This window comes from Polypterus senegalus, chromosome 1, assembly GCF_016835505.1.
Source record: "Polypterus senegalus isolate Bchr_013 chromosome 1, ASM1683550v1, whole genome shotgun sequence".
Lineage (NCBI taxonomy): Eukaryota > Metazoa > Chordata > Cladistia > Polypteriformes > Polypteridae > Polypterus > Polypterus senegalus.
The window spans coordinates 222,850,434-222,877,222 of NC_053154.1; the positions used below are offsets into that span (position 1 = coordinate 222,850,434).

Below are 26,789 nucleotides of genomic sequence, written 5' to 3' on the forward strand. Positions count from 1 at the left end.
AAAATTCCATAACTTAACCTGGAAATTTTATTGGCTTTGAACCAGAAGACTACCAAACAATAAAGCTAAAGCAAACACAACCAAGAACTGTGATTCTCGTATATTGCTTCTACTGAAGTAATTAGCATAAAAGTCACTTACATTTAGATGTCTGCTGACAGTGCAGGATAAAATTTGCCAGTCTTTTTGGAACCCATGAACTCCCATAACTTGTTTACTCAGTGTTGTCTTAAAGATTTGTTAGAAAGTTTAATGTTAGGTTATATTATATTAATTTATTTAGAATGTCTTATTGGGACCATCTATAGTTGCGAGCTTAACTACACTGGGAACAAAAAAAAAAAAAAAAAGTATACCAAATGTGTAATTTAATGCAAATGTTTTACCTCACCACAATTATTAAAAAAAAAAAACAAAAAAAAAAACACATTTTAGGAGAATTACTATAATGAATAATTTTTAACAATTTCAAGATTTTTATTGTACAAAGCACAATAAATGAAATTCCAATTATACTCCAACATAAAAAAAACTGTGATAAACCTATTTTTCAGTATTCAGCATGTATCATCATAACATGTAAAAATATTAGAATATATGCAAGTTATCTATGTTTTTTTTTTGACATAAATCCAGTCCAAAACATTTTTGATCAGGAAATAAAGGTTCATATTATTGTCAGGCAATAATAGTAATTAGCTTAGTACCACATTTGTATTTTCATAAACTTTAGTTGTGTATGCTATAGGCTGGCAATACACTTTTTAATTAAAACCTTATGTTAAAGGCTAGTTGCATGAATCAAACCTCCATGACACCAATTAGAACTACTAACTGAAATTATATATTAACCGTCCAAAAAGAGTATAGGCCATTGCACAGTGTTTGAGGAAAGAGCAATTTTACATTAAGAATTAGAAATAGACATGTCGATTGTTGAAGAAAATAAGCACTGCATTTCCTCTGATAATTCCAAGAACAATAAATATACAAATCTATCATTTACATAAACAGAGGCCAAAAAAAAAGAAATTAAGGTTGGAGGACTTTTTTCTTTTTTTAAATTGAACAATGATGCATACTGCTCTAAACAAACACTGACATACAGTGGTATGTTAATACTACATGGAGGACTGTCCTGGAAAAACTCTTTGGCTTAATAACGAACATGAGGTAATAACAAAAACCTTAATAACATAAAGCAAATACTTGAGGTATGATGAAGGTTTACATTTAACTTCTGTGCATATATATATATATATACACACACACATATATACATATACATACATACACAAACACCATAGTGTATCCAACATTTCAAGTAGCTTCAAGTGGAACAAAAATAACAGCTTTAGTATAGTGCATCAAGACAGTATTTGGTTACACATTCTCATTAGCCAATTCTGTACACCTGCAGCAGTGAATTTCTCCTTTAACACCTTCAGTCTTCTGAGCTAAACTTGTAGCCAAAATAGTCCTTTGTAGACTTTCCTGTAACTCTTTCATGCGATGGTCTATATGGTCCATAAGTTTCTGCTCTATTGATTCCAGTTTTTTTGCAATTACCACTTCTAAAGCCGAACAGCAAGAATGTGCCTGTCTGAAGAACAAAAATAAAGATAGACAAAAGATTTGCTTATTACATACAACAGATAATTAAATGAAGCTTTTGGTACACATGAATAAGTATACAACATTACTATTATGCAGTTATAAATGGATACATTAATCAAAAGTAGAAGTTAACTGTATAAGAAAAATGAAATTCAAAAAACTAAGGTAAAACATTTAGGTAATAAAACTCATTCAGCTCCTTAAATGTTTTTTGTGTACTGTAGTTTTCCGGGTCTGAAAAACATCTTTTAAAGGCACATATCACAGGTGGTCCCATTTAAAAATAAATAACCATATATACAGTGTCGTATACATACACTATATGTACAGTGACGGATGGCCGGGGCCCATGCCTGGCTGGGACACATCTGCCAGGGGGACAAGGGTGGAAAGCCCTGTATCTCCCCCTGGACACTAAATGTCAGCCACCCTGGGTTGCAGTGGTGCCTCGGACTCCCCCAGGGCTTCATGGGGGTTGAAGTTCTGTGCAACTCTGGGGTTCTACAGGCACCGCCAGGGGGTGCTGCAGGAGAAGCTACTGGGCCATTTTCGGCACTGGTTTCAACCTTACCCGGAAGTGCAGCCAGATGTCGCCAATCAAGCACCTGGAGCACTTCCGGGTACCCAATAAAAGGGAGCCAGTCACCACCACTTAGCAGCCAGAATCGGGAGGAAAAGGACGAGGCTGCCAGGGAGGAGTGGTGGAGGAAGAGAAAGTACTTGGTGTTACTGTTGTACTGTGCTTGGGACAGTGTTGTGTCTGTGGGTACGAGGAAGGCGTAGCCCACAGACGAAGAAAAATAAATATTTTGTTTATTTTACCCATGTCAATCTGTGTCGGGTCGGGCGCAATATAGCACCTTTTCTTGCAATAGATATATAACTATTATAAATTTAATTACTAAACATGAAAAATGTACACTGGAACACTTTTTACACAACAGAATCAAACTAAACTTAAAAAAACAGCAACAAATGAAAGACAAAATATATTTTGTTAAGACTGCCAAAATGTAAATGAACAGAGACAAATGGCACAGTCTATTAAAATATTTTACAAATACAGTTTACAAGTAAAATACTCACTCTGATCCTAAGCATGAATCTTCACCAGGCACTGTTTTTAAATCACTTTGCATATTGTTGAGACGTAGCTGCTGTACTTGCCCACACACTCTCTGAAGCAGAGAGAACATTTCAGTAGCTGAAGTATTCTGTTTGTCCCTAGTTTGATTACACAGAAAAGAATTTGTCTCCTTAACATGATTTGTAGAAGGAAGGATGCCATTTGTTTGAACCTGGTGTCTGTGGCATTCATGGTTTTGAAATTTTCCACCTGCATCTTCTGCGATAGTGTTGGGACTGGATTCAGCATACGTGTGATCAAATCTGAAGTCTTTCACAGAAGATTGCTCAATTGTTTGTATTGCATCAGCAGCAGTTGAGCCAGTGATAAAAGTGGATGCAGACTTCATACTTTCATTATTACAAACTTTAAATTGGCTTTGTCCAAGTAGAAGTGGTAGGAAACCGCTCATCATGTCCTTGGAGTTCTGAAAATATTCAGTACAAAAATACACACAAAATATCAAACACATTTATTTTGCTGTTAACTAGCATAAGCAGCAATACACTGGAAATTGAACAATGGAAACATAAAATATAAAAAAATATGTATCTATGTTAATTTTGGAGATACTTGGAAAAATGTAAGGGACTCCAAGGGAAACACTGCTTAACACATGGCAGAATGTTACATTCTAACTGGAACATCCCTACTGCACAGAGTGTGTCTCAGAGGTGTATCATACACATATTTGACTTGACCTACACACATAAGGTTACAACTCTATTAAACGTCTTAATCTTGGCTGTAATTTTGTCACCCTCAAAATTAATTTTTGACATAGCCTTTACAAATTACATGTGATTGGCTCCAGCAGACCCCCGTGACCCTGTAGTTAGGATATAGCGGGTTGGATAATGGATGGATATTACATGTGTTTTGGTAAATTTTATTTTAAAGCTAAAGCAAACTGGTCCAAAAGTATGTTTTAGTTAGTGGACACCGGCGGTGAGGGATGCCGTCAAGCTGAACTAGGAGTCCTACCGGACCCTTTTGTCCTGTGGGACTCTGGAGGCAGCTAATAGGTATTGACAGGCCAAGCGGAATGTGGCTTCGGTGGTTGCTGAGGCAAAAACTCGGGCATGGGAGGAATTTGGGAAGGCCATGGAAAACTACTTCGAGGAGATTCTGGTCCACTGTCTTGCGTCTCAGGAGAGGGAAGCAGTGCAGTGTCAACACCATATATGGTAGGGATGGTGTGCTGCCGACCTCGACTCGAGACATTGTGGGTCGGTGGGGGGAGTACTTCGAAGACCTCCTCAATCCCACTAACATGCCTTCCAATGAGGAAGCAGAGCCTGGGGATCGGGGAAAGTGCCTCTGGATTGGCAGACCGGGGTGGTGGTCCCCCTCTTTAAAAAGGGGGACCGGAGGGTGTTTTCCAACTACAGAGGGATCACACTCCTCAGCCTCCCTGGAAAAGTCTATTCGGGCGTTCTGGAGAGGAGGGTCCGTCGGATAGTCGAACCTCAGATTCAGGAGGAACAGTGTGGTTTTTCGTCGTGGTCGCGGAACAGTTGACAAGCTCAACACCCTTAGCAGAATCCTGGAGGGTGCATGGGAGTTTGCCCAACCAGTCTGCATGTGTTTTGTGGACTTGGAAAAGGCATTCGACCGTGTCCCTCGGGGAATCCTATGGGGGGGCGCTCCGGGAGTATGGGGTACTGGACCCCCTGATAAGAAGCTGTTCGGTCCCTGTACAACCGGTGTCAGAGCTTGGTCCGCATTGCCGGCAGTAAGTCGAACCCATTCCCAGCGAGAGCTGGACTCCGCCTTTGTCACCGATTCTGTTCATAACAAATTTTGTGCTCTTTTGTGTTTATCTTTGTGCATAGTCAAGCCCTTCATTATGGCACCAAAACGATCTGCTCCTGCTGCTGCTTCAGGGGACGTGCCCAAGTGTCAACGGAAGATGTTAACGATTGCCAAAAAGGTAAAAGGTTTGGATATGCTGAAGAAAGGGAAAAGCTACACCGCTGTAGGGCGCCATTACGGCATCAATGAGGCTACGATTCTTTTTATTTAAAAAGTAGGAAAGGAATATAAGATCTAAGGCCGCAGTGTCCTTTTAACCAGGATGCAAAACATGTTGTAAGTGGATGTAATAAGGCAGTAGTCTGGATGGAATCTGCTTTAGGGATTTGGATTGAAGACTGCCGGAAGAAGAACAACGGCGGTGCTACACAGTCTCCTGAAGAGGCCCCTTTAGAAGAGCTGTAACGCTCTCCTTTGTTGTGCAGTAAAACTAAACTCATCGTTATCGGACAAGTCATCATGTCATTGTTGGTGAGTAACCATAATTAATTTTCTACTTACAGTACTTAGTACATGTACGTATGTTTAGTTTCACTGTACACACATTTGTATAGAATTTTTCTTGCATTGTACGTATTTATTGCTGGTGGCCTGTCTATCATAATGGCTGTAACATATGTGATATTAGAGACGCTCGATATCTTTAAAATAATATTTAGGTTTTACTGTATATAAACAATGTGTTTACATACATAATTTCAATGAATCTTACCTAATATCTAAGAGAATACAAAGGGTTTATGCTGTATACCTGTGCGGGGAATATTTATAAACAGTGTGGGAGAGTTTATAAGGGCTTAAAATATATAAAAATAACCATACAAACATAAGGTTTCTACTTCGTGGATTTTCACCTATCGCGGTGGGTTCTGGAACGCAATCCCCGTGATCGAGGAGGGATTACTGTAGTTCATAATTAAACAACACACATTGTTAAGCATATTTCGTAAAAAGACCTAATGTTCTACTGTACCATGTGTTATATGTATGAATGAGAATGTGTACATTTTTGCATTTATCTATATTGGCATTTTCTAAAAATTCACAAACATACTTGTATACAAACTTAAAAGTATGGTTTATGCTTTAGAATTTAGTAGTTTCCCATAAAATAATGAAGGATATTATGATTACTGGGACAGCTATATTTGCACACAACTAAAGACTGACAATTTCCACTATTTTGAAACATTCATGGAATCCTGTTTTAATGGCAGTGTTTGTTTTTCTCTATTTTTCTTGATGCCAGTCTCATCTAGAGTTATACAGATAAAGACTTCAAACTTTATCATTTAATCAAAATGGAATATAGGTTGCAAAAGTACTACCATAATCAGTTTCAATGCGTAAGCCAATATCCTGACTATACACTAGATGTTTTTTACATTTGAATCTCCCATATATGTTTCTCTCTACATTTGCTACCACCTGTATACTTTTAAACTTTTTACTATATCTGATCTTTTTTATTTCTCTGTGATTTACTGTTTTTGTCAGTGTTTATAAAAAGTACAACCACTGAAGCTATCTAGCACTGTCTCTCCTGCTTATCATAGTCTGTACTTGTCACAATACCATTTGTGCATGGAAATAATATCTAAGAATTAACAAAATGTCTTTGCTATCGAGCCTGCTCTTCCCTTCTCTTCTCTTTTCTAAAGAATTATGATAGGAAGACCAAACAAACTTGCCATAACATGAAATTTGCTTTAAAGTCTTGCTGATGAAATTGCTTTTTGATAACACTGTTTTTTATTTAGCAGCATGGATTTAATTAAAATTGTGTCAAAATGCCATTTTCATTCAATATGCTGAATTCTCCACTACGGCTATTTGAATCAATATAAAGAAATTCTGTTGAATGGCACACTGTACTTAGTTATATAAATTAAATGAACCCTAGTAGACAGAAAAAAATTACAAATCCACAAACTTCCAAATCTGCATGCTAATAAAGAGATTGCAAGACTAAAATTACAGAGAAAGCAAATATCTGGTGTATTGAGGTTGTCCTTGTCCATGCAGTAAAAGACTATGTAATGCACCTGTATCAGATAAAACGAGTGTGGCTCAAAATTACATATGTCCAAGGCTGAAAAAGTACACATTTCATTATTAATTTGTGAGGTATATCACTGTGAAAGAATATGTTAAACTCAAGCAAAATTTAGATTAAGTATTCCATTAAGCTCCTTGAGCATGGGAAAGGTTCTATATAAATAAAATGTATTATTATAAAGTCTGTAACTCAGCCACAGGGGATGCACAAACCAGTGTATTTCTTTGTGCCAGGAAGGGCATCCGGTGTAAAATTTTGCCAAATCAATATGCGGACAATAATACAAATTTCCATACCAGATAGGTCGAGCCCCAGGTTAACAACGATCGCCACCAGTACTGTTAGTCAACAGGGTGATGGCGGAAATTGGGCTACTGTTGGCTGAAGAAGGAGAAGAAGAGGGGGGAGACGTGTCCGGAGGCAGTAGGAGAGGAGGAAGGTAAAGAGAGTGGAACTGAGGGTAAGAACTTTGAATGTTGGCAGTATGACTGGTAAGGGCAGAGAGTTAGCAGATATGATGGAGAGAAGGAAGGTTGATATATTGGGCGTGCAAGAGACTAAATTGAAGGGGAGTAAGGCTAGGTGGATCGGAGGTAGATTCAAATTGGTCTATCATGGTGTGGATAGGAGGAGAAATGGAGTAGGGGTTATTCTGAAGGAACAGTATGTCAAGAGTGTTTTGGAGGTGAAAAAGAGTGTCAGACAGAGTAATGATTATCAAGCTGGAAATTGGAGGTGTGATGATGAATGTTGTTAGTGCATATGCACTGCAAGTTGGGTGTGCAATGGATGAGAAAGAATATTTTTGGAGTGAGTTGGATGAAGTGATGAACAGCATACCCAAGTGACAGAAAGTGGTGATTGGATCGGATTTCAATGGACATATTGGTGAAGGGAACAGAGGAGACGAGGAGGTGATGGTTAGGTATGGTGTCAAGGAGTGGAATGAAGAAGGTCAGAGGATAGTGGATTTTGCCAGAAGGATGGATATGGCTGTGGTGAATACGTATTTTAAGAAGAGGGAGGAACAAAGGGTTACGTACAAGAGTGGAGGAAAATGCACATAGGTAGATTACATCCTATGCAGAAGAGGGTATTGGAGATTGAAGACTGCAAAGTGGTGGCAGGGGAAAGTATGGTTAAGCAGCATAGGAGGGATGACATTGGAGATCAAGCAGAGGAAGACAGTGAAGGCAGAGCCAAGGATCAAATGGTGGAATTTGAAAAAGGAAGACTGCTAGGTTGAGTTTAGGGAGAAGGTGAGACAGGCACTGGGTGGTAGTGAAAGGGTGATAGCAATAAGGGTGCTTGGTGTGACATTTGGACAGAGGAAGGAGGAAAAGGAAACCTGGTGGTGGAATGAGGAAGTACAGGAAAGGAAGAGGATAGTAAAGAAGAAGTGGGATAGTCAGAGAGATGCATAAAGCAGTCAAGAGTACAAGGAGATAAGGCACAAGGTGAAGAAAGAGGTGGTGAAGACTAAAGAAAAGGCATATGATGAGTTGTATGAGAGTTTGGGCACTAAGGAGGGAGAAAAGGACCAGTACCAATTGGCTAGGCACAGGGACCTAGCTGGGAAAGATGTGCAGCAGGTTGGGGTGATAAAGAATAAAGATGGAAACGAACTCACAAGCGAGAAGAGTGTGTTGAGCAGATGGAAAGAGTACTTTGAGAGGCTGTTGAATGATGAGAACGAGAGAGAGCAAACAGGCTGGATGATGTGGAGATAGTGAATCAGGAAGTGCAACAAATTAGCAAGGAGGAAGTAAGGAAAGCTATGAAGAGGATGAAGGAATGGAAAAGCCATTGGTCCAGATGACATACCTGTAGAAGGATGGAGGTGTTTAGGAGAGATGGTAGTGGAGTTTTTAACCAGATTGTTTAATGGAATCTTGGAAAGTGAGAGGATGCCTGAGGAGTGGAGAAGAAGTGTACTGGTGCCGATATTCAAGAATAAGGGGGATGTGCATGACTGTAGTAACTATAGGGGCATAAAATTGATGAGCCACAGCATGAAGTTATGTGAAAGAGTTGTGGAAGCTAGGTTAAGAAATGAAGTGATGATTATTGAGCAGCAGTATGGTTTCATGCCACGTTAGAGCACCACAGATGCAATGTTTGCTCTGAGGGTATTGATGGAGAAGTACAGAGAAGGCCAGAAGTAGTTGCATTGCATCTTTGTGGACATGAAGAAAGCATATGACAGGGTGCCTCGAGAGGAGTTGTGGTATTGTATGAGGAAGTCAGGAGTGGCAGAGAAGTATGTAAGAGCTATACAGGATATGTACTAGGGAAGTGTGACCATGGTGATGTCCGGGTTAGGAGAGACGGATGCATTCAAGGTGGAGGTGGGATTACATCAGGGATCGGCTCTGTGCCCTTTCTTTTTTGCAATGGTGATGGACAGGGTGACGGACGAGATTAGACACGAGTCCCCATGGACTATGATTTTTGCTGATGACACTGTGATCTGTAGCATTAGTAGGGAGCAGGTTGAGGAGACCCAGGAGAGGTGGAGATATGCTCTAGAGAGGAGAGGAATGAAGATCAGCAGGAACAAGACAGAACACATGTGTGTAAATGAGAGGTCAGTGGAATGGTGAGGATGCAAGGAGTACAGTTGGTGAAGGTGAATGAGTTTAAATGCTTGGGATCAACAGTACAGAGTAATTGGGATTGTGGAAGAGAGGTGAAAAAGAGAGTGTAGGCTGGGTGGAGAAGAGTGACAAGAGTGATTTGTGACAGACAGTTATTAGCAAGAGTGAAAGGGAAGGTCTACAGGACAGTAGTGAGACTAGCTATGTTATGTGGGTTGGAAATGGTGGCACTGACTAGAAAGCAGGAGACAGAGCTGGAGGTAGCAGGGTTAAATATGCTAAGATTTGCATTGGGTGTGACGAGGATGGACAGGATTAGAAATGAGTACAGTAGAGGGTCAACTCATTGGACGGTTGGGAGACAAAGTCAGAGAGGAGAGATTGTGCTGGTTTGGACATGTGCAGAGGAGAGATGCAGAGTATATTGGGAGAAGGATGCCAAGGATAGAGCTGCCAGGCAAGAGGAAAAGATGAAGGCCTAAGAGAAGGTTTATGGATGTGGTGAGAGAGGACATGCAGGTGATGGGTGTAACAGAACAAGATGCAGAGGATAGAAAGATATGGAAGAAGATGGTCCACTGTGGCGACCCCTAACAGGAGCAGCCAAAAGAAGATTATTATAAAGTCTGTGTCCATTGTAATGGTCTGAAAACCTTCTAAATGCAATATATATGTAAATCTTTCTAAGACTGATCAAGTTTTGATATTTTTTAGCTTTTATTGACCAGGTTATTTAGTGTATTTCTCATGATACACAAACTTAAAAGTGCAAACTGTCTCTTTGCCCAACAGGTATATTTGTGTGGGCGGCACGGTGGCGCAGTGGGTAGCGCTCCTGCCTCGCAGTTAGGAGACCCGGGTTCACTTTCCGGGTCCTCCCTGCGCGGAGTTTTTATGTTCTCCCTGTGTCTGCGTGGGTTCCCTCCAGGTACTCCGGTTTCCTCCCAAAGTTCAAAGACATGCAGGTTAGGTGCATTGGCGATCCTAAATTGTCCCTAGGGTGTGCTTAGTGTATGTGTGTGTGCGCGCGCACCCTGCCCGGGGTTTGTTTCCTGGCTTGTGTCCTATGTTGGCTGGGATTGGCTCCAGCAGACCCCAGTGACCCTGTAGTTAGGATATAGCAGGCAGTTTTTCACAATTCGCGGGTACTCTAGGAACGTAACCCCTGCGAATTTTGGGGGTGTACTGTATATATACAGTCATGGCCGAAATTATCGGCACCCCTGGAATTTTCCCAGAAAATTGTTGCAATTACAAATGTTTTGGTATACACATGTTTATTTCCTTTATGTGCCTTGGAACAACACATAAAACAGAGAAAAAAAGCCAAATCTGACATCATTTCACACAAAACTCAAAAACCGGGCTGGACAAAATTATTGGCACCCTTAACTTAATATTTGGTTGCACACCCTTTGGAAAAAGTAACTGAAATCAAGCGCTTCCTATAACCATCAACAAGCTTGTTACAACTCTCAAATGGAATTTCTGACCACTCTTCTTTTTTTAACTACTCAAGGTCTCTCAGATTTGAAGGGCGCCTTCTCCCAACAGCAATTGTGAGATCTCTCCATAAGTGTTCAATCGGATTTAGATCTGGACTCATTGCTGGCCACTTCAGAACTCTCCAGCGCTTTGTCTTCAACCATTTCTGGGTGCTTTTAGAGGTATGTTTGGGGTCATTGTCCTGCTGGAACACCCATGACCTCTGACGCAGACCCAGCTTTCTGACACTGGGCCCTACATTGTGCCCCAATATCTTTTAGCAGTCTTCAGATTTCATGATGCCTTGCTCACAGCAAAGGCATCCAGTGCCAGAGACAGCAAAACATCCCCAAAACATCTTAGAACCTCCATGTTTGACTGTAGGTACTGTGTTCTTTCCTTCGTAGGCCTCATTCCGTTTTCTGTAAACAGTGGAATGATGAGCTTTACCAAAAAGCTCTACCGTGGTCTCATCTGTCCACAAGACGTTCGCACAGAAGAATTTTGACTTCCTCAAGTACATTTTGGGAAACTCCAGTCTGGTATTTTTATGTTTCTGTGTCAGCAGTGGGGTCCTCCTGGCTCTTCTACCATAGCGTTCAGATGTTGATGGATAGTTCGAGCTGACACAGTTGCACCCCGAGTCTGCAGATCAGCTTGAATATGTTTTGAAGTTGATTGGGGCCGTTTATTCACCATTCGGACTATCCTTTGTTGCAGTCTTTTATCAATTTTTCTCTTCCATCCACGTCCAGGGAGATTACCTACAGTGCCGTGTGTTGTGAACTTCTTGATTACGTTGCGCACAGTGGACAAAGGAACATAAAGATCTCTGGAGATGGACTTGTAGCCTTGAGATTGTTGATATTTTTCCACAATTTTTGTTCTCAAGTCCTCAGACAATTCTCTGCTCTTCTTTGTGTTCTCCATGCTTAGTGTGGCACACTCGGATACACAACAGAAAGGTTGAGTCAACTTTTCTTCTTGATTGCTACATTGCCAGTACCCATTTCTTGCCACAGGTGAGTTCAAACGAGCATCATATGCTTGAAATAAAATGATTAACCCACAATTTTGAAAAGGTGCCAATAAATTTGTCCAACCCATTTTTGGAGTTCTGTGTGACATGATGTCAGATTTGGCTTTTTTTCTCAGTTTTTTTGTGTTGTTCCAATGCACATAAGGAAATAAACGTGTATACCAAAACATTTGTAATTCCAACAATTTTCTCGGAGAAATGGTGCATTTGCTGGGAAAATTCCAGGGGTGACGATAATTTCGGCCATGATAGAATAATGTGTGTGTGTGTGTGTATATATATATATATATATATATATATATATATATATACACACACACAGTGAAATACGTTTAACGCGAAAACGCTTAAGACGAAATATCGGTTAACACAAAATAATACAACGGTCCCGACAAACTACTATGTATTTTCATGCATTTTTTTTTCTCTTAACACGAAACGAAAATCGCTTAATACGAAAAGATTTCCCTTCTGGGAATGAACAAAATACGGAAACACCAGCCGCGCAGGCGAGATTTAAGAGGGGTGTGAAATGAAAGAGACGTGGTTTCACATGTTTCGTAGAAAGGAGGCTAACTTGGCTTTGAAATACCCTCGGAATAGCCTGTGACACGAGCCAATTTTCTTTATCTAAGCTACTTTCACCCTCCACCCCTACAAACGCCACACAAAAACATCTCATCTCTCATCAGTTGGCTTTGGAATTCGGTGACGAGTACATCACAGTGTGAGTAAAAATCAGTGAGTTTGATTTGCGTTTTTTTTTCTGTTTTAGAAGAATTTTTTTACAAGCACAATGGCAAAGAGCTCAGGGGGAAAGCAAACTGCTATTTCGCTTAAAATGAAGATGGAGCTTCTTAAGGCTGTTGATCAAAAACAGAAGACGAAAATGGAAATCTGTAAAGATTTTGATATTGCTAACTCTACATTATCAACAATAATTAAAAAAAGAGAGCAAATTATGTAAATGTTTGAATGGAGTAAGCCAGAGCGAAAATGGATGAGAACGGCCAAGCACAAGGATTTAGAGACGGCTTTACTTGTTTGGTTCAAACAAGCGAGATCTCAGAATGCTCCCATATCAGGACCTTTAATGCTAGTTCTTGTGAATGTTTTTGTTTCATTGATTTTTATTAAATACATGCATATATACATATCTATGTAAATAAAATGTACTCTAATAAACTTAATTTTGTTGAATATACTGTATGTTTTTTTTGTAATATCCTTTAACACGAAATTCTTTTAACATGAAAAAATATTTCAGTCCCCTCCGTTTCGTGTTAAACGATTTTCATTGTGTGTGTGTGTGTGTGTGTTATATATATATATATATATATATATATATATATATACACACACTGCATATATATATATATATATATACTGCTCAAAAGAATTAAAGGAACACTTTTTAATCAGAGTATAGCATAAAGTCAATGAAACTTATGGGATATTAATCTGGTCAGTTAAGTAGCAGAGGGGGGTTGTTAATCAGTTTCAGCTGCTGTGGTGTTAATGAAATTAACAACAGATGCACTAGAGGGGCAACAATGAGATGACCCCAAAACAGGAATGGTTTAACAGGTGGAGGCCACTGACATTTTTCCCTCCTCATCTTTTCTGACTGTTTCTTCACTAGTTTTGCATTTGGCTACAGTCAGTGTCACTACTGGTAGCACGAGGTGATACCTGGACCCTACAGAGGTTGCACAGGTAGTCCAACTTCTCCAGGATGGCACATCAATACGTGTCATTGCCAGAAGGTTTGCTGTGTCTCCTGCACAGTCTCAAGGGCATGGAGGAGATTCTAGGAGACAAGCAGTTACTCTAGGAGAGCTGGAGAGGGCCATAGAAGGTCCATAACCCATCAGCAGGACCAGTATCTGCCACTTTGGGCAAGGAGGAACAGGATGAGCACTGCCAGAGCCCTACAAAATGACCTCCAGCAGGCCACTGGTGTGAATGTCTCTGACCAAACAATCAGAAACAGACTTCATGAGGGTTGCCTGAGGGCCCAAATGTCTACTGCGCCTGTGCTCACTGCACAGCACCGGGAGCTCAATTGGCATTTGCCATAGAATACCAGAATTGGCAGGTCCACCACTGGCGTCCTGTGCTTTTCACAGATGAGAGCAGGTTCACCCTGAGTATATGTGAAAACGTGAAAGGGTCAGGAGAAGCCGTGGAGAATATTATGCTGCCTGTAACATCGTTTAGCATGACTGGTTTGGTGGTGGGTCAGTGATGATCTTGGAGGCATATCCATGGAGCGACTCACAGACCTCTACAGGCTAGACAACGGCATCTTGACTGCCATTAGGTATCAGGATGAAATCCTTGGACCCATTGTCAGACCCTACGCTGGTGCAGTAGGTCCTGGTTTCCTCCTAATGCACGACAATGCCCGGCCTCATGTGGCAAGAGTATGCAGGCAGTACCTGGAGGATGAAGGAATTGAAACAATTGAATGGCCTTCACAATCCCCTGACTTAAACCCAATAGAACATCTGTGGGACATTATGTTTCGGTCCATTAGGCGCCAGGTTGCTCCTCAGACTGTACAACAGCTCAGGGATGCCCTCATACAGATCTGGGAGGAAATGCCACAAGACACCATCCGTCGTCTCATTAGGAGCATGCCCCGACGTTGTCAAGCATGCATACAAGCTTGTGGGGGCCACACAAGATACTGAAAAGCATTTTGAGTAGCAGAAATTAAGTTTTGAAAAAATGGACTAGCCTGCCACATCTTCATTTCACTCTGATTTTAGGGTGTCTACACAATTGAGCCCTCTGTAGGCAGAAAACTTTTATTTCCATTAAAAGACTTGGCATCCTTTTGTTCCTAAGACATTGCCCTGTCGTTATTTGTATAGATATCCAACTTCATATTGAGATCTGATGTATCTAATGTGTTTCTTTAAAGTGTTCCTTTAATTTTTGTGAGCAGTGTATATACTGCATATATTACTTTTCTCCAATAGGAATGGCATAGGATAGTAAAAACAATACAGCCATCATGCCAGTCAAAACATAAATCACACATATAATTATTCAATTTAGCATTCATAATCTAGTCAGGTGTCTGTAAAGAAATAAAGAGAAAGGCTCTCACCAACCTTCTGCTGAAACTGTACCATGTCCATAAGGTGCTGTGCTCCAGGAGAGAGTCTAGTTCCCATGGATTCCATCATGTTTTGCACACGTTTAAGATCTATACTCACACCAGCTGCAGAAGAACTCTTCATAGCTTTAACAGGTGCTGTTTCCACAACAATTTTATTAATAGCAACATTTGTCTTCTCTCGGAGTGAAAGTAACTAAAATAAGGGAACAAAATAGCACTCTGTCAGTCAAAATAAAGAACGAAAATAGCACTCTGTCATTCAGAAACAGTTACTCTGGACCACTGAAGGGATGGCCATGAATTCAAATTAAAAGGCCTCTTTAAACCTGAAAATTATATTTGCTTACAATAAATTGGTTAAAGAAAAATAGTTGGCCTTGATGTTAGCTCATTTTGAATCTGTATACCCTATTTTCCAAAACAACAACTTCTTCCATATAAACATACAATAAAAATAAAAAAGCTTGGATTAATGTAAAGTTCAGGTTGTCCTCTGACTTTTATTCCACCTACAAATTTCTATTATATGAAAAGCAAAACTGAATTACTTGAAGAAATGTTCAAAATAATTGACAAAAGGGAAAAAGTACCTGTCCACAAACAGTGAAATTTAAAGAAATAATGCAAGAAAATTAATTCTACTTTATGAATATAAATAATTTAAAAGGAAAATATTTCTTTGTAGATGCACATTCTCTAAACAGTCCAAGTATTTCAAAGCCAGTGAAAATGATAAAAACATAATTTGGTGAAGTTTATTGAAAGATATAGCATTGTACAAAAAACATGATTAATGATAGAAATCTGTACACTGAATTCAGTTTGACACTTTAGGACACTTCTGCGATGAAAAGTTAAAACACAACCAAATATGGAAAGTTTTTTTTTCAAATTTTTAAATATGAAACAGTGATTATATGCACAATAGATTTATTTAAAAAAAATATGCTTTAACTGAAAATTTCTAAAGTAAGAAATGATTAAAAAATGGGGGACCTTGGAGGATGGCAACAATAAGTTATATAATACATTTAGATTGATCTTTAATATTAACATTTACAATTTAAAACATATTTAAAATATTAAGGAATAGCATGTGAGCCATTCAGTATACAGTTCATCTGGAAAGTATACACAACGCATCACTTTTTCCACATTTTGTTATGTTACAGCCTTATTCCAAAATGGATTAAATTCATTTTTTTCCTCAGAATTCTACACACAACACCCCATAATGACAATGTGAAAAAAGTTTACTTGAGGTTTTTTCAAATTTATTAAAAACTGAGAAATCACATGTCTGGCCTGGACTGTCCAAATAATAACATTACACTAAATAAAGATACCATGAATATTCCACATTTTTATGTATTAAGAGCTAAGTATGTTTTAGGACTACTTTGATCTTTAAAATTAGATTTAGGCTCCATATACAAGGATTATATTATACAAGGATTATATTAGACTACAACAGTGAAGTGGTTATTTAGTAAAACAGGCACAATAAGAAGTCCATCTGTTTTGATAACGTTGTGCATTTAGGAACCTCTCTTTAACAGATATGCTAGCCCTTACCTCCCATTTTCTTTGTACTTCTTGTTGCCTTTGTTTATTGGACATTCCAGTCCTCTTGTGGATGCCAGACATGCATTTAATTTATTTATATAACACACACATATACACGTATATACTGTGAGGCTTCCATGCTCTTTTGAGACCCTTTTCAATGGGGCTGCACAACGAAACACAATAGACGTGTCTGTCAAGTGCTGCTTGTCTGTCGCTGAGGCAGTGCCCCACAGGTTTGTAGCACCACCCAGTCAACATCAAGTCTGCAGCCTCTCCGTGCCCGAGGGGTGACACAGGGAACATTATAACCAGGCTGCTGACCTTGCCCCATCTCTGTTTGTTTGCTGTGTCTGTGTGAAGGGAAGTGGTAGCTCCCACTTGCATGATGTTCTTGTTTGGACTGAAATCATACACACACACAAACAGATGGTTATCCTGCAGGGGTCACATAGTGAGAATATTGAAGAGGCTGTTGACTGCACTACTGACTACATCAACTTCTGTATGGACATTGTAGTTCCAGTAAGAACTGTACGCTGCTATGCTAACAACAAGCCATGGATTACAAGTGACATCAAGGGCCTTTTGAACCAGAAGAAAAGAGCTTTTAAAGGCGGTGATAAGCATGAGCTCAAGCACGTGCAGAAGGAACTCAGAGTTCAGATCAGGACAGCGAAGGAACAGTACATGAGAAAGCTGGAGTACAAGTTGCAAAATAACAGCATGAAGGAAGTGTGGGACAGGATGAAGATCATCACTGGCTGCATCTCGAAGCGGGGTGCCACCATTGAGAGAGACGTGGAGAGAGCAAACCAGATGAACAACTTCTTCAACAGGTTTGACCACCCTAACCCACTCTCACCTCAGAGTACTGCACCCTCCACCCATTCTTCCGCTGATACCAGCATAGGAGAGAGTTTCCCCAACCCACAATTTCAGCAGCCCAGGTAAGCAGAGAGCTGAGGAGACTTTGTGCTAGCAAAGCAGCGGGTCAAGATGGAGTATCTCCACTGCTGAAGGCCTGTGCGTTGGAGCTGGGGAATCCTCTACAGCTCATCTTCAACCTGAGCCTGGAACAGGGGAGAGTCCCAAGGCTTTGGAAAACATCTTGCATCACCCCAGTCCCAAAGGTATCACGTCCTAGTGAGCTGAGCGACCTCTGGCCTGTCGCTCTGACGTCACATGTGATGAAGACTATGGACAGGCTGCTGCTTCAACACTAAGGCCACAGGTCCACCACGCCCTCGACCCTCTGCAGTTCGCATACCAGGAGAAGGTGAGAGCGGAGGATGCCACCATCTACATGCTACACCGATCCCTCTTCCATTTGGACAGAGGCAGTGGTGCTGTAAGAATTATGTTTCTGGACTTCTCTAGCGCCTTCAACACCATCCAACCTCTGCTCCTCAGGGACAAGCTGACAGAAATGGGAGTAGATTCATACCTGGTGGCATGGATCGTGGACTATCTTAAAGACAGACCTCAGTATGTGTGTCTTGGGAACTGCAGGTCTGACACTGTGGTCAGCAACACAGGAGCGCCACAGGGGACTGTACTTTCTCTGGTCCTGTTCAGCCTATATACATCAGACTTCCAATACAACTCAAAGTCCTGCCATGTGCAAAGGTTTGCAGACGACACTGCTATCATGGGCTGCATCACAAGTGGGCAGGAGGAGAAGTATAGGAAACTAATCAAAGACTTTGTTAAATGGTGCGACTCAAACCACACCAAACAACTAAACGCCAGCAAAAAAAAGGAGCTGGTGGTGGATTTTAGGACCCCGTGATCATCAGAGGTGACTGTGTGCAGAGGGTGCAGACCTATAAATACCTGGGAGTGCAGCTGGATGATAAATTGGACTGGACTGTCAATACTGATGCGCTGTGTAAGAAAGGACAGAGCCGACTATACTTCCTTAGAAGGCTGGCGTCTTTCAACATCTGCAATAAGATGCTGCAGATGTTCTATCAGGCGGTTGTGGCGAGCGCCCTCCTCTACGCGGTGGTGTGCTGAGGAGGCAGCATAAAGAAGAGGGATGCCTCACACCTGGACAAACTGGTGAGGAATGCAGGCTCTATTGTAGGCACAGAGTTGGACAGTTTGACATCAGTGGCAGAGCGAAGTGCGCTGAGCAAGCTCCTGTCAATAACAGACAGACTGCTGTCACTGTCCTCCTCCACTGACAGACTGAGGAGATCGTTCCTCCCCCACACTATGTGACTCTTCAATTCCACCCAGGGGGAGTAAATGTTAATATTATACAAAATTATTGTCTGTCTGTTATATTTCATTGTTATCAATCTTTAATTTAATATTGGTTTTATCAGTATGCTGCTGCTAGATTATGTAAATTTCCCCTTGGGATTAACAAAGTATCTACCTATCTACACTCCCAGCATGCACTTTACTTAGCTGGTACTTTCAGTGATATAAGTGAACAAGAAATTTTGCAAATTAAATAAGATCAAGTAAAAATGTAGGACTGAAAAATAGAAAATTTTAAGTGTTTTGAATACTAGACTATTATGCACAAAATGATAGTGATAAAAAAGGAAAATTAACATGTGATACTGATGCAAATTATGAATGCACACATCCTGAAAATTATTCACAGACAGTTAATAAGTTAATATATTATAAACAATAGTTTACCATTACAGAAGTGTTAGCACTGACCACATTTGTTTTCTTGAATGTGTTACACTTGCATAAAGGTTGTACTAAGGTACAAGCGCTGCTCTAGGGAAACGAGTGAGAGGGAGAGGCAATTTCGTTGTACCATGTGAATGTGACTGAGAGAATAAAACAGAATAAAAAAAAAAAAAGCTATCTTTTACAAGTAGCGAAAATTTACACCAGGTTTTAGTCTCAAATCAAATATATGTTTTTACTATATAATAGTAATAACAATAGCAGCTGATTACTCAACATGGTAAGAACGCGGAGGACCGGGGATTGAACCCACAACTTTGAGGCAGCCATTCTTACTTCTGCACTAGCCAAGCGGACATGTCTGCTTTGCGTCAATTGATATTTGGGCTTTGGCATTTACACATTGACAGCAGCATGTAAATTGAATAAACTATTTTTCTTCTGTTGTATTCTTGAATAAAAGCACACTTGTTTTGTCTTTTCTGAAACTGTTTATTTGATATTTGGACTTCCGTCTTCACACATTACACATCAGCATTTTGTCATTATTACTATAACATGAAAAAAGCTTCTGTTTTAGTTATGTGTTCAATATTTCTTGCCTCGCATTTCCTGCATATCCTACATTTACGCAGATTGTTGTAGACATGGAACACATATAAAATGTACGTATTCCAAATAACAATATATTATTTACTCTATACAATTCCAGACCCTTAACTGCCAGATAAAGAGACCAGTTCTGAGAATTTTGTGTCCGACTTGACTTCAGCTGCCTCAGTGGGGGATGGGACAGCAGGCTGCTTACTGTTTGCGCTGATTGACACATTTGCAAATAAAGGCGCCGATGAGAAGGTGGGAGGGAATATTTTTGTAGACCTCAGGGATTCTAGTGCTAAACATCTAAAGGTTTCACTCCACATCAGATCATAAAAATCACAACACAAAATTAAAATGCATTCAACTGTAATAATGTTTATATCAGAGATGCTCCGATCAATCAGTTGCCAATATTGTCGTTTAGATGTGCAGGTAGAAGGTGGATGCTATGAACCGTCCGCTGTGCTTCTACTGGTGTCATTAGGCACATTTACTGATTTGGGTGTTTCGAGTACTGGAATCTGCACCTCCTATGGCTCTTCTATAACAACTCTCTTAACGGAAGTTCTTTTTACCTCGTTTTAATGGGGTGTGACACATTGTTTGCTTTGAATACAAATTTTGCGATTTATATTTTCACAAAAACAGATGCCAATTCTTTCAGCCCTACATTGACTCCTACACTATCATAAGAGAAAAAATAGTTTCAGTTTAGAATTAGGGATGCTCAACCTGTACTAGACTCTGTACTTATTAGAATGACAATAATACTCTGGTTTTTTTTTTTTGGTGATAAAAAGAGACAATAAAGCAATAGGCATCATGCATAAACTTTTGGTACTTTCAAAATTTTAGCCTTGACTAGTCTGCCAAATCCCTACAAACTGGGAAATTTGCAGAACCAGACAGCTATAAAAAACTAATCTTTCTTTTAGATGAGATCATTTGATGTTATTAAAGCCAGAGAGGAAACACCTCTACCTAAAACACTGCACCAGGTGTCAAGTTGTGTTCTCATTAAAAACTTTTCAAAACTCTGAAAATCAACTCATTAGATAATATTCTGCTGAACAATCACCACACAGATCCTGCAATTAGTCACAGTTAAATAGTAAGACAAGTAAAAACAAGTCATATAAAGATAGGTGTTATTTTGAACTAAACAAAGAAGATGATGGTGCAACAGTCACATCTGTTTTGACAATTCACTCTCATCCCGAAAAGTAGTATCTTAAAATATAAAAAAAGATGTACCTTCGACTTCAACTGTACTGTCAGTATGAGCAAGTATAAACAACACATTTGTGAAAAATTCTTCAATAAAAGCTTTTTGCAGTAAAGATCACAAAATGCCTCCTAGACAAGTGCCAGAACCAAAGAGAGTCATAACATGCCTTAATAAGTGTGACATCACGCACAATAGGAGGACAGGCGAAAGCAATATATCATACAGGCTCCAGCTTTGATGTGAGCCTGGATGGCAGTCATGCTCAATATGATGATTTGATATAAAACTAGAAAAAAAATGTGAAATTAACATTACAAGGAAAAAATTCTCAGTTCAAATTTTACAAATCTAGCAGGCACTTATCCAACGTTTCTTTTTCAACTGAACATGTTATAAAAATGAAAACCTTTGTGGATATTTCAGTATCTCGGACTGATTACTTAAGGTTAAAACTTTCTCCTTCTTTGCTTTCTATATAACTATGGGAAATGTTTTCTGATCTGACTAAGTAGTAGTAAGTTATCAGTAATAAACTAAACACACATTGTAATGAAACCTTGAAATCAAAATAATTTATATTCATAATGATCTATGTATATAACAGGTGCAAATTAACATCATTCTGCTCTCTAATTTGTACATTCAAAAAGACCTGTTAAATACAAATATGCATTTACTTTATATCATGTTAGCTATTCTACAGTAGTTACCAGGGTACTGTACATTTCCAGAGAAAATAGTCAAGCAACAAAACTTTCTTTATATTTATTGCAAGACAGTATTTTGTATCATAAAAAAGACTAACCTTAATTTCACAGGAATTTGTAGGTGAATCAAGACGTATATTTTTCTTATACAACAGTACATTTTCTTTAACACTGCAACAAGAACAGAAATAACACAGTTATGTATACATAAAGACACAGCAGTGTAACACTGTGTCTGATGGAATTTGACCACCAAGACAGTGCTAGGAAAAAACATCCATTTTGACTTTTCTCACTGAATAACACTTAAGAATGTATTTTTTGTTTATTTGCAGATGTATATAGCTAAAGAATGTTAAAAAAAAGATTATTTTATCCAACAGCTCATTAAAGAAAGTATTTATCAAAACTGTTTGGTTTTGTTATTTTTATGTTTAAGATAATATTAAATATTACACCTTTCATTATCCTGGCTTTCTGTGTGAATTAAAATTGATCTTATATTCAGATATAATTCATATTAGAGTAGTATTGACAATCCATTACTGTATTTTGTAGTGTTAAGTTAGAAATTCTGTCTTTTTTGCGTGGGTCTTTATTTTCATCTTTGAGTTGTTACATAAGAAGTCTTGAGTTGAATAAAAGTGTAAAGTAATGTATTGATTTTTAGAATTTACTGTGGCCACTATTTGCAAAAAAAAAGACACATATTATTGTTCCTAGACATATGGTCAAGTTGAAACAATTTATCAGTCAAACAAGCCTCTTTTGATATTACACTATAGCTTCTACCAAAGTAATCAAGCAATACTATGACAAAATACACTTTTGTATATAATGGCAATATATATTATTTTGTAAGAATTACTTAAGTACAGTTTGAAATCACTTCAGTTGTGCATGCCATATCAGTCGACAAAAGGGGTTCACTCTCTAATGAGATACAACGAGTCAAAGTTATGGCTTTTTACAAAACTTTTAAAAAGAACTGTTTACTAGTTTAATTTATCCAACACAGAACCATAAACGAGACAATGCAATTGTCAGGTACTTCCAGTTTAGGAGACTTCCTACCAGATACCTACTGGGCAAGATGTACCATAATGTCAAATTTCAGCTTTTTACCTAATCGGGAAATAGTGTTTTTGTGGATAAGTGAGTGAGTGAAGGAGTCAGTCAACTTTGAATTATATATTGTATATACACATGAATGCACATGTGAATAACTTCCAATGATTTTTTTTAAGCCTGTCCAAAACACTAACCAGTTGCAACATTCTTATAAAAATGACTGTGTTCTTTCGTATTTTGGCATTATACACAACACTGACCCATATGAGTAAATCTACACTGTATTATATACTTATGCAGGCTTAGGGTTCCTCAAACCATTGTCCTGAAGACAGGCACACTGCTTAGCAAACCCAGTTATTTTAGCACCATGACTATATGCAAGCATATAAAATGAAATGTACAGTTCTGTTATGACTGTTCATAAGATAATTCCTAATTCTTTTTCAAAACAAAGGTTAAGGACTGGTTTTGATTAAATGAGGATTTCATAGCAGCATTAAAATAACTACAATAGTAATTTATAAACATTCTAATTTCTTACATAGTAGTTACAAGTTAATGATAAGCAATAAGAGGAAACATAAAAATAATCCAAACATAGATTAGAAACCTATGTAACAAAAATGGATTTTACTTTACAGAATGCACAGAATTTGTTCTCAGTCAGAAAGGAAAATGGGAGAATACACCACTCATCAATTGAAAATAAGTGTTAATATACAGGTTGCACAACATTAACTTGTTTCTAATTTCTAACCCTTTTTTTGTAATGTGGGCAACAAAAGCATTCTGAAGAAAGTTTAAACAGATACCTCCAATAGGTCTGACACCAAATTATCAACCAATCTGCCTAAATGAAGGAAGTTGCAATGATTTCTACTATTAAGAGATTAAAAAAAAGATAAAAATATGAAAATAGTTGTTGTGCTTCCATGGTGGCTAATCAAAGCAACACAACCAAATCAAATTCTGGAAACCAGTGTTAAAAATAACCTTACTTCTCATTTAACATGACATCATGAGATCACCACTCACATACTACACTGCTATCCCAATCACAATACACTATAGGCCTCTTCTATTGAGCAAAGCAATTCCAAAAGTATGTTGCTTACATACATTTTTTTAAAAAAACCAAAGCCATATAGAAAATGAACAATTCTGTGCACTTCTATAGGTGGTTTCCTCCTATGTTCTAAAAATGCAAAGCCCCTACAGTTTCCTCTGAAGTACATTTGCAAAATGGAAATCTATACATATAAATATAAAACAATCACACAAAACAGAATTACCCTGCCACCACTGCAGAGTACACCACACATACAATGATGCTGTTCTAATTAAGGCTGACTAGTAGCACCAAAATACACATACATAAGAAGTGTGTGGAATGCCAAGTATTCAAAAAAATTCACACAACCAAAGTAAGAATGTGCAAAGTTCTCATAGAAGCTGAATCATCCAAAATTCAAACTGGGAAGCTGTGACGCATTAGGCCTAACAAATGTTGCCACATAAAGAATTACACAATTTAAACAATTGTTAACCGTACTCTATTATACAAATTGAAATCACCAACTAACATGCTTATGAACAACTGCCTTTAAAGTTAGAAAAGAATGGTCACACAAGTTTTATTTAGAATTTCAACAAAAGGTCATATTTTGGAGTTTACTTTATTTAAAATAAAAATATGAAACGAACAATGCAACAATCAATCTTCATGCAATCTTCAACAAATAAGAAATATTCAACTTTAAATGCTAGTGAATGGTGAAAAATTGTAAAAAAAAATTAAAATGCTTGGTTAATGGGATGGCTCCAAAAGCAATAAACATTTAATAGTTAACATGTGGTGCTATATTCCATTTTATTGGGATGCAACTTTTAAGATGTCTTGGGACAATATTTTTATTAAATAAGAAGCCCTGCTGGAATGATTTTTAATGGAAGAACACCATGTTACTTCTAATCAATTTATCAACTGTCTTATAACTTCTAAAAGCCTTAAGGATTAGCTATACTTACAAGGACAGTAACTGTTCCCAAATTATTGAACCAAGTTATTTGTGAACTAATCATTCATTTTTTTTTTTAGGACATAGCTAATTTATTTCCCTAAATAACAACCCAAAAAGCAATTGGGTGCTAAAAAGTACCAGGCAATTCAGTAAAAGAGTAAAAATAATCTTCTCCATTCAATACAAACTTTTCAGGAGACACTGGCTCTTGTTCTATATGCAGTTTTTCTAAGTGAGTTTGTGAAAACCTTACAATTATTCAAGCATCTATGCATAAGAGAAAAGAAAAGATATATACCAGTTGTCTTGCGAAGTGTGCACTGGTTCACCTCGACATGTGCCACAGTACTCGGAGGATGAATACACTTCCATGGTCCGTGCCTGGCTCACTACATGAAGGCAGACTATTTCAATCCCAGCCTGTGGGATGCATTGCAAGTGCACTACACAGGGAATGCCTGTTTCATTGTCTTGAGGTTGTTGTATGATTAATAACTCTGACCTGTTAAATAAAAAACAAGATACACAATAATAAAATTAATCAACTAAAAAAACTCATCACATATGTATTGTAAGCTTTAAAACAAAGTCCTGAACATCCACATGTGCAAAAAATGTTAACTCTCAATTCAGTGAAAAAACTGACGCCAAAGGAGTGCTCATTATTCATTACAAAATGACAGTAAAGGTGTTGAACTCCAGTAATCTTTTTCATTAGTGCTGTTATTTTTTTTTTTATAAGGAAAGAGATTAGATAAAAAGCTCTTAAACTGAGTGAATTGTTAAACCTGATGAACTGATTTTCAAACTGTCATTTTTTAAATAATGGTGCTTTATAAAAGAAAACATAAGCAAGATTTTTGAACTTACTCTGTCTCAGTGAGTAAGATTTTTATTATAAAAAAAGATTTACTTTTTAGATGAAGCTCATAACAGCAAAACAATAAATTCACTTAGGTTTTTATAAACTGAATTTCAATAAAGACACATTCATTTGCACATTCTATCCATTTCCTTACACATCAATCTAGCCATTTTCTGGGTTCAGGGTTGCTGGGTAGGAATGCCTACCTGACAGCACTGAGTACTGGCCAGGAATAATGATGTCGGTCCAAGAACTAATGCAATGTATTTCTAAAGTACACGATTAGAGAGGAAACCAAACCGTGCGTACGTATATCCGAGACAACTGACAAAACCAGAGTAACTGATGAAAACACACCCAGCCAAAGAAAAAAAATGTGATGTTCCAAAAACAGCAGAGGGTCAAAAACGACCTCGGCGAAGAAAAGTATTTAACAGTTAAAATAGGTAGGATCAAGATTCTTTTGTACAAATTGGTAATTTTGTCGCGCAGATTAGACGTGGCACTCAATATTATCAATGGAACAATTACACACGGATATTTTGCATTATCAGTCTGTATATCAATTGTATAAAAGGTGCTTACAGATCTGACGTGTCACTTGTCGCTTCAGAAAATTCCGTAGGATTGTTTGCCAAAACCAAGTGACCCCAAAAATCCTCTTCCGATGTACAATTCCAGGAAAATTTTACAGAAATTACGGCTTGCTTGTTTGACAGCAAACACTGGTTCTGCATCCTTTACCATGAGTTACACCGATGTTCTTAATGTAAGATTAAAGTAAACTAACTGTACGCAATGCGATTGTAATCACTTCTTATGACAACTTGCAACGGACCATATATCCCAGTCCTAAAATGAAAAATAAAATCAAAACTTAAATGAATACAGAAAAATACGTATCCAATAACCGTTGAATTGATCACAGGTACGCTGTATTAAACGTCCTGTCACGTAAAAACTATACGTTCATATTGTTACTTCAGAAATTACACATTAATACCAGAACGTAATATTAAAACTGAATGACACTGTTAAAAAATGTTCTCTGCGTATAGTCTACATAAAGTCGGTCTCATGTAAAATAAAATATAAACTTGAAGTGAGTTAAATGCTAAACACGCCCGAACTCACATAACCAATGTCGCCTTCGTGACGTAAACGCATCAAACACAGGTCCTCGCATTATAGCTGCCTTCTCC

The 26,789-nt window shown here is 38.3% G+C and overlaps 1 protein-coding gene across 3 annotated transcripts; it reads right to left on the reverse strand.

The window, feature by feature from the left end:
* Positions 1–626: 626 nt before the first annotated feature.
* On the reverse strand, positions 627–26,789 carry c1h10orf88 (chromosome 1 C10orf88 homolog). 3 transcript variants are annotated; one of them, XM_039769374.1, is made up of 7 exons: positions 26,722–26,738; positions 26,173–26,439; positions 25,021–25,224; positions 21,726–21,798; positions 14,861–15,061; positions 2,704–3,170; positions 627–1,603 (listed from the first exon to the last, which is right to left on the reverse strand). In XM_039769374.1, the coding sequence occupies exons 2-7, from the start codon at positions 26,322–26,324 to the stop codon at positions 1,384–1,386; spliced, it is 1,317 nt and encodes a 438-aa protein (XP_039625308.1). In that variant the 5' UTR covers positions 26,325–26,439; positions 26,722–26,738; the 3' UTR covers positions 627–1,383. The 3 variants fall into 3 exon arrangements, with proteins under 3 accessions (XP_039625308.1, XP_039625317.1, XP_039625301.1); XM_039769383.1 differs by lacking the exon at positions 26,173–26,439 and having other exon boundaries at positions 26,722–26,789; XM_039769367.1 differs by lacking the exon at positions 26,722–26,738 and having other exon boundaries at positions 26,173–26,715.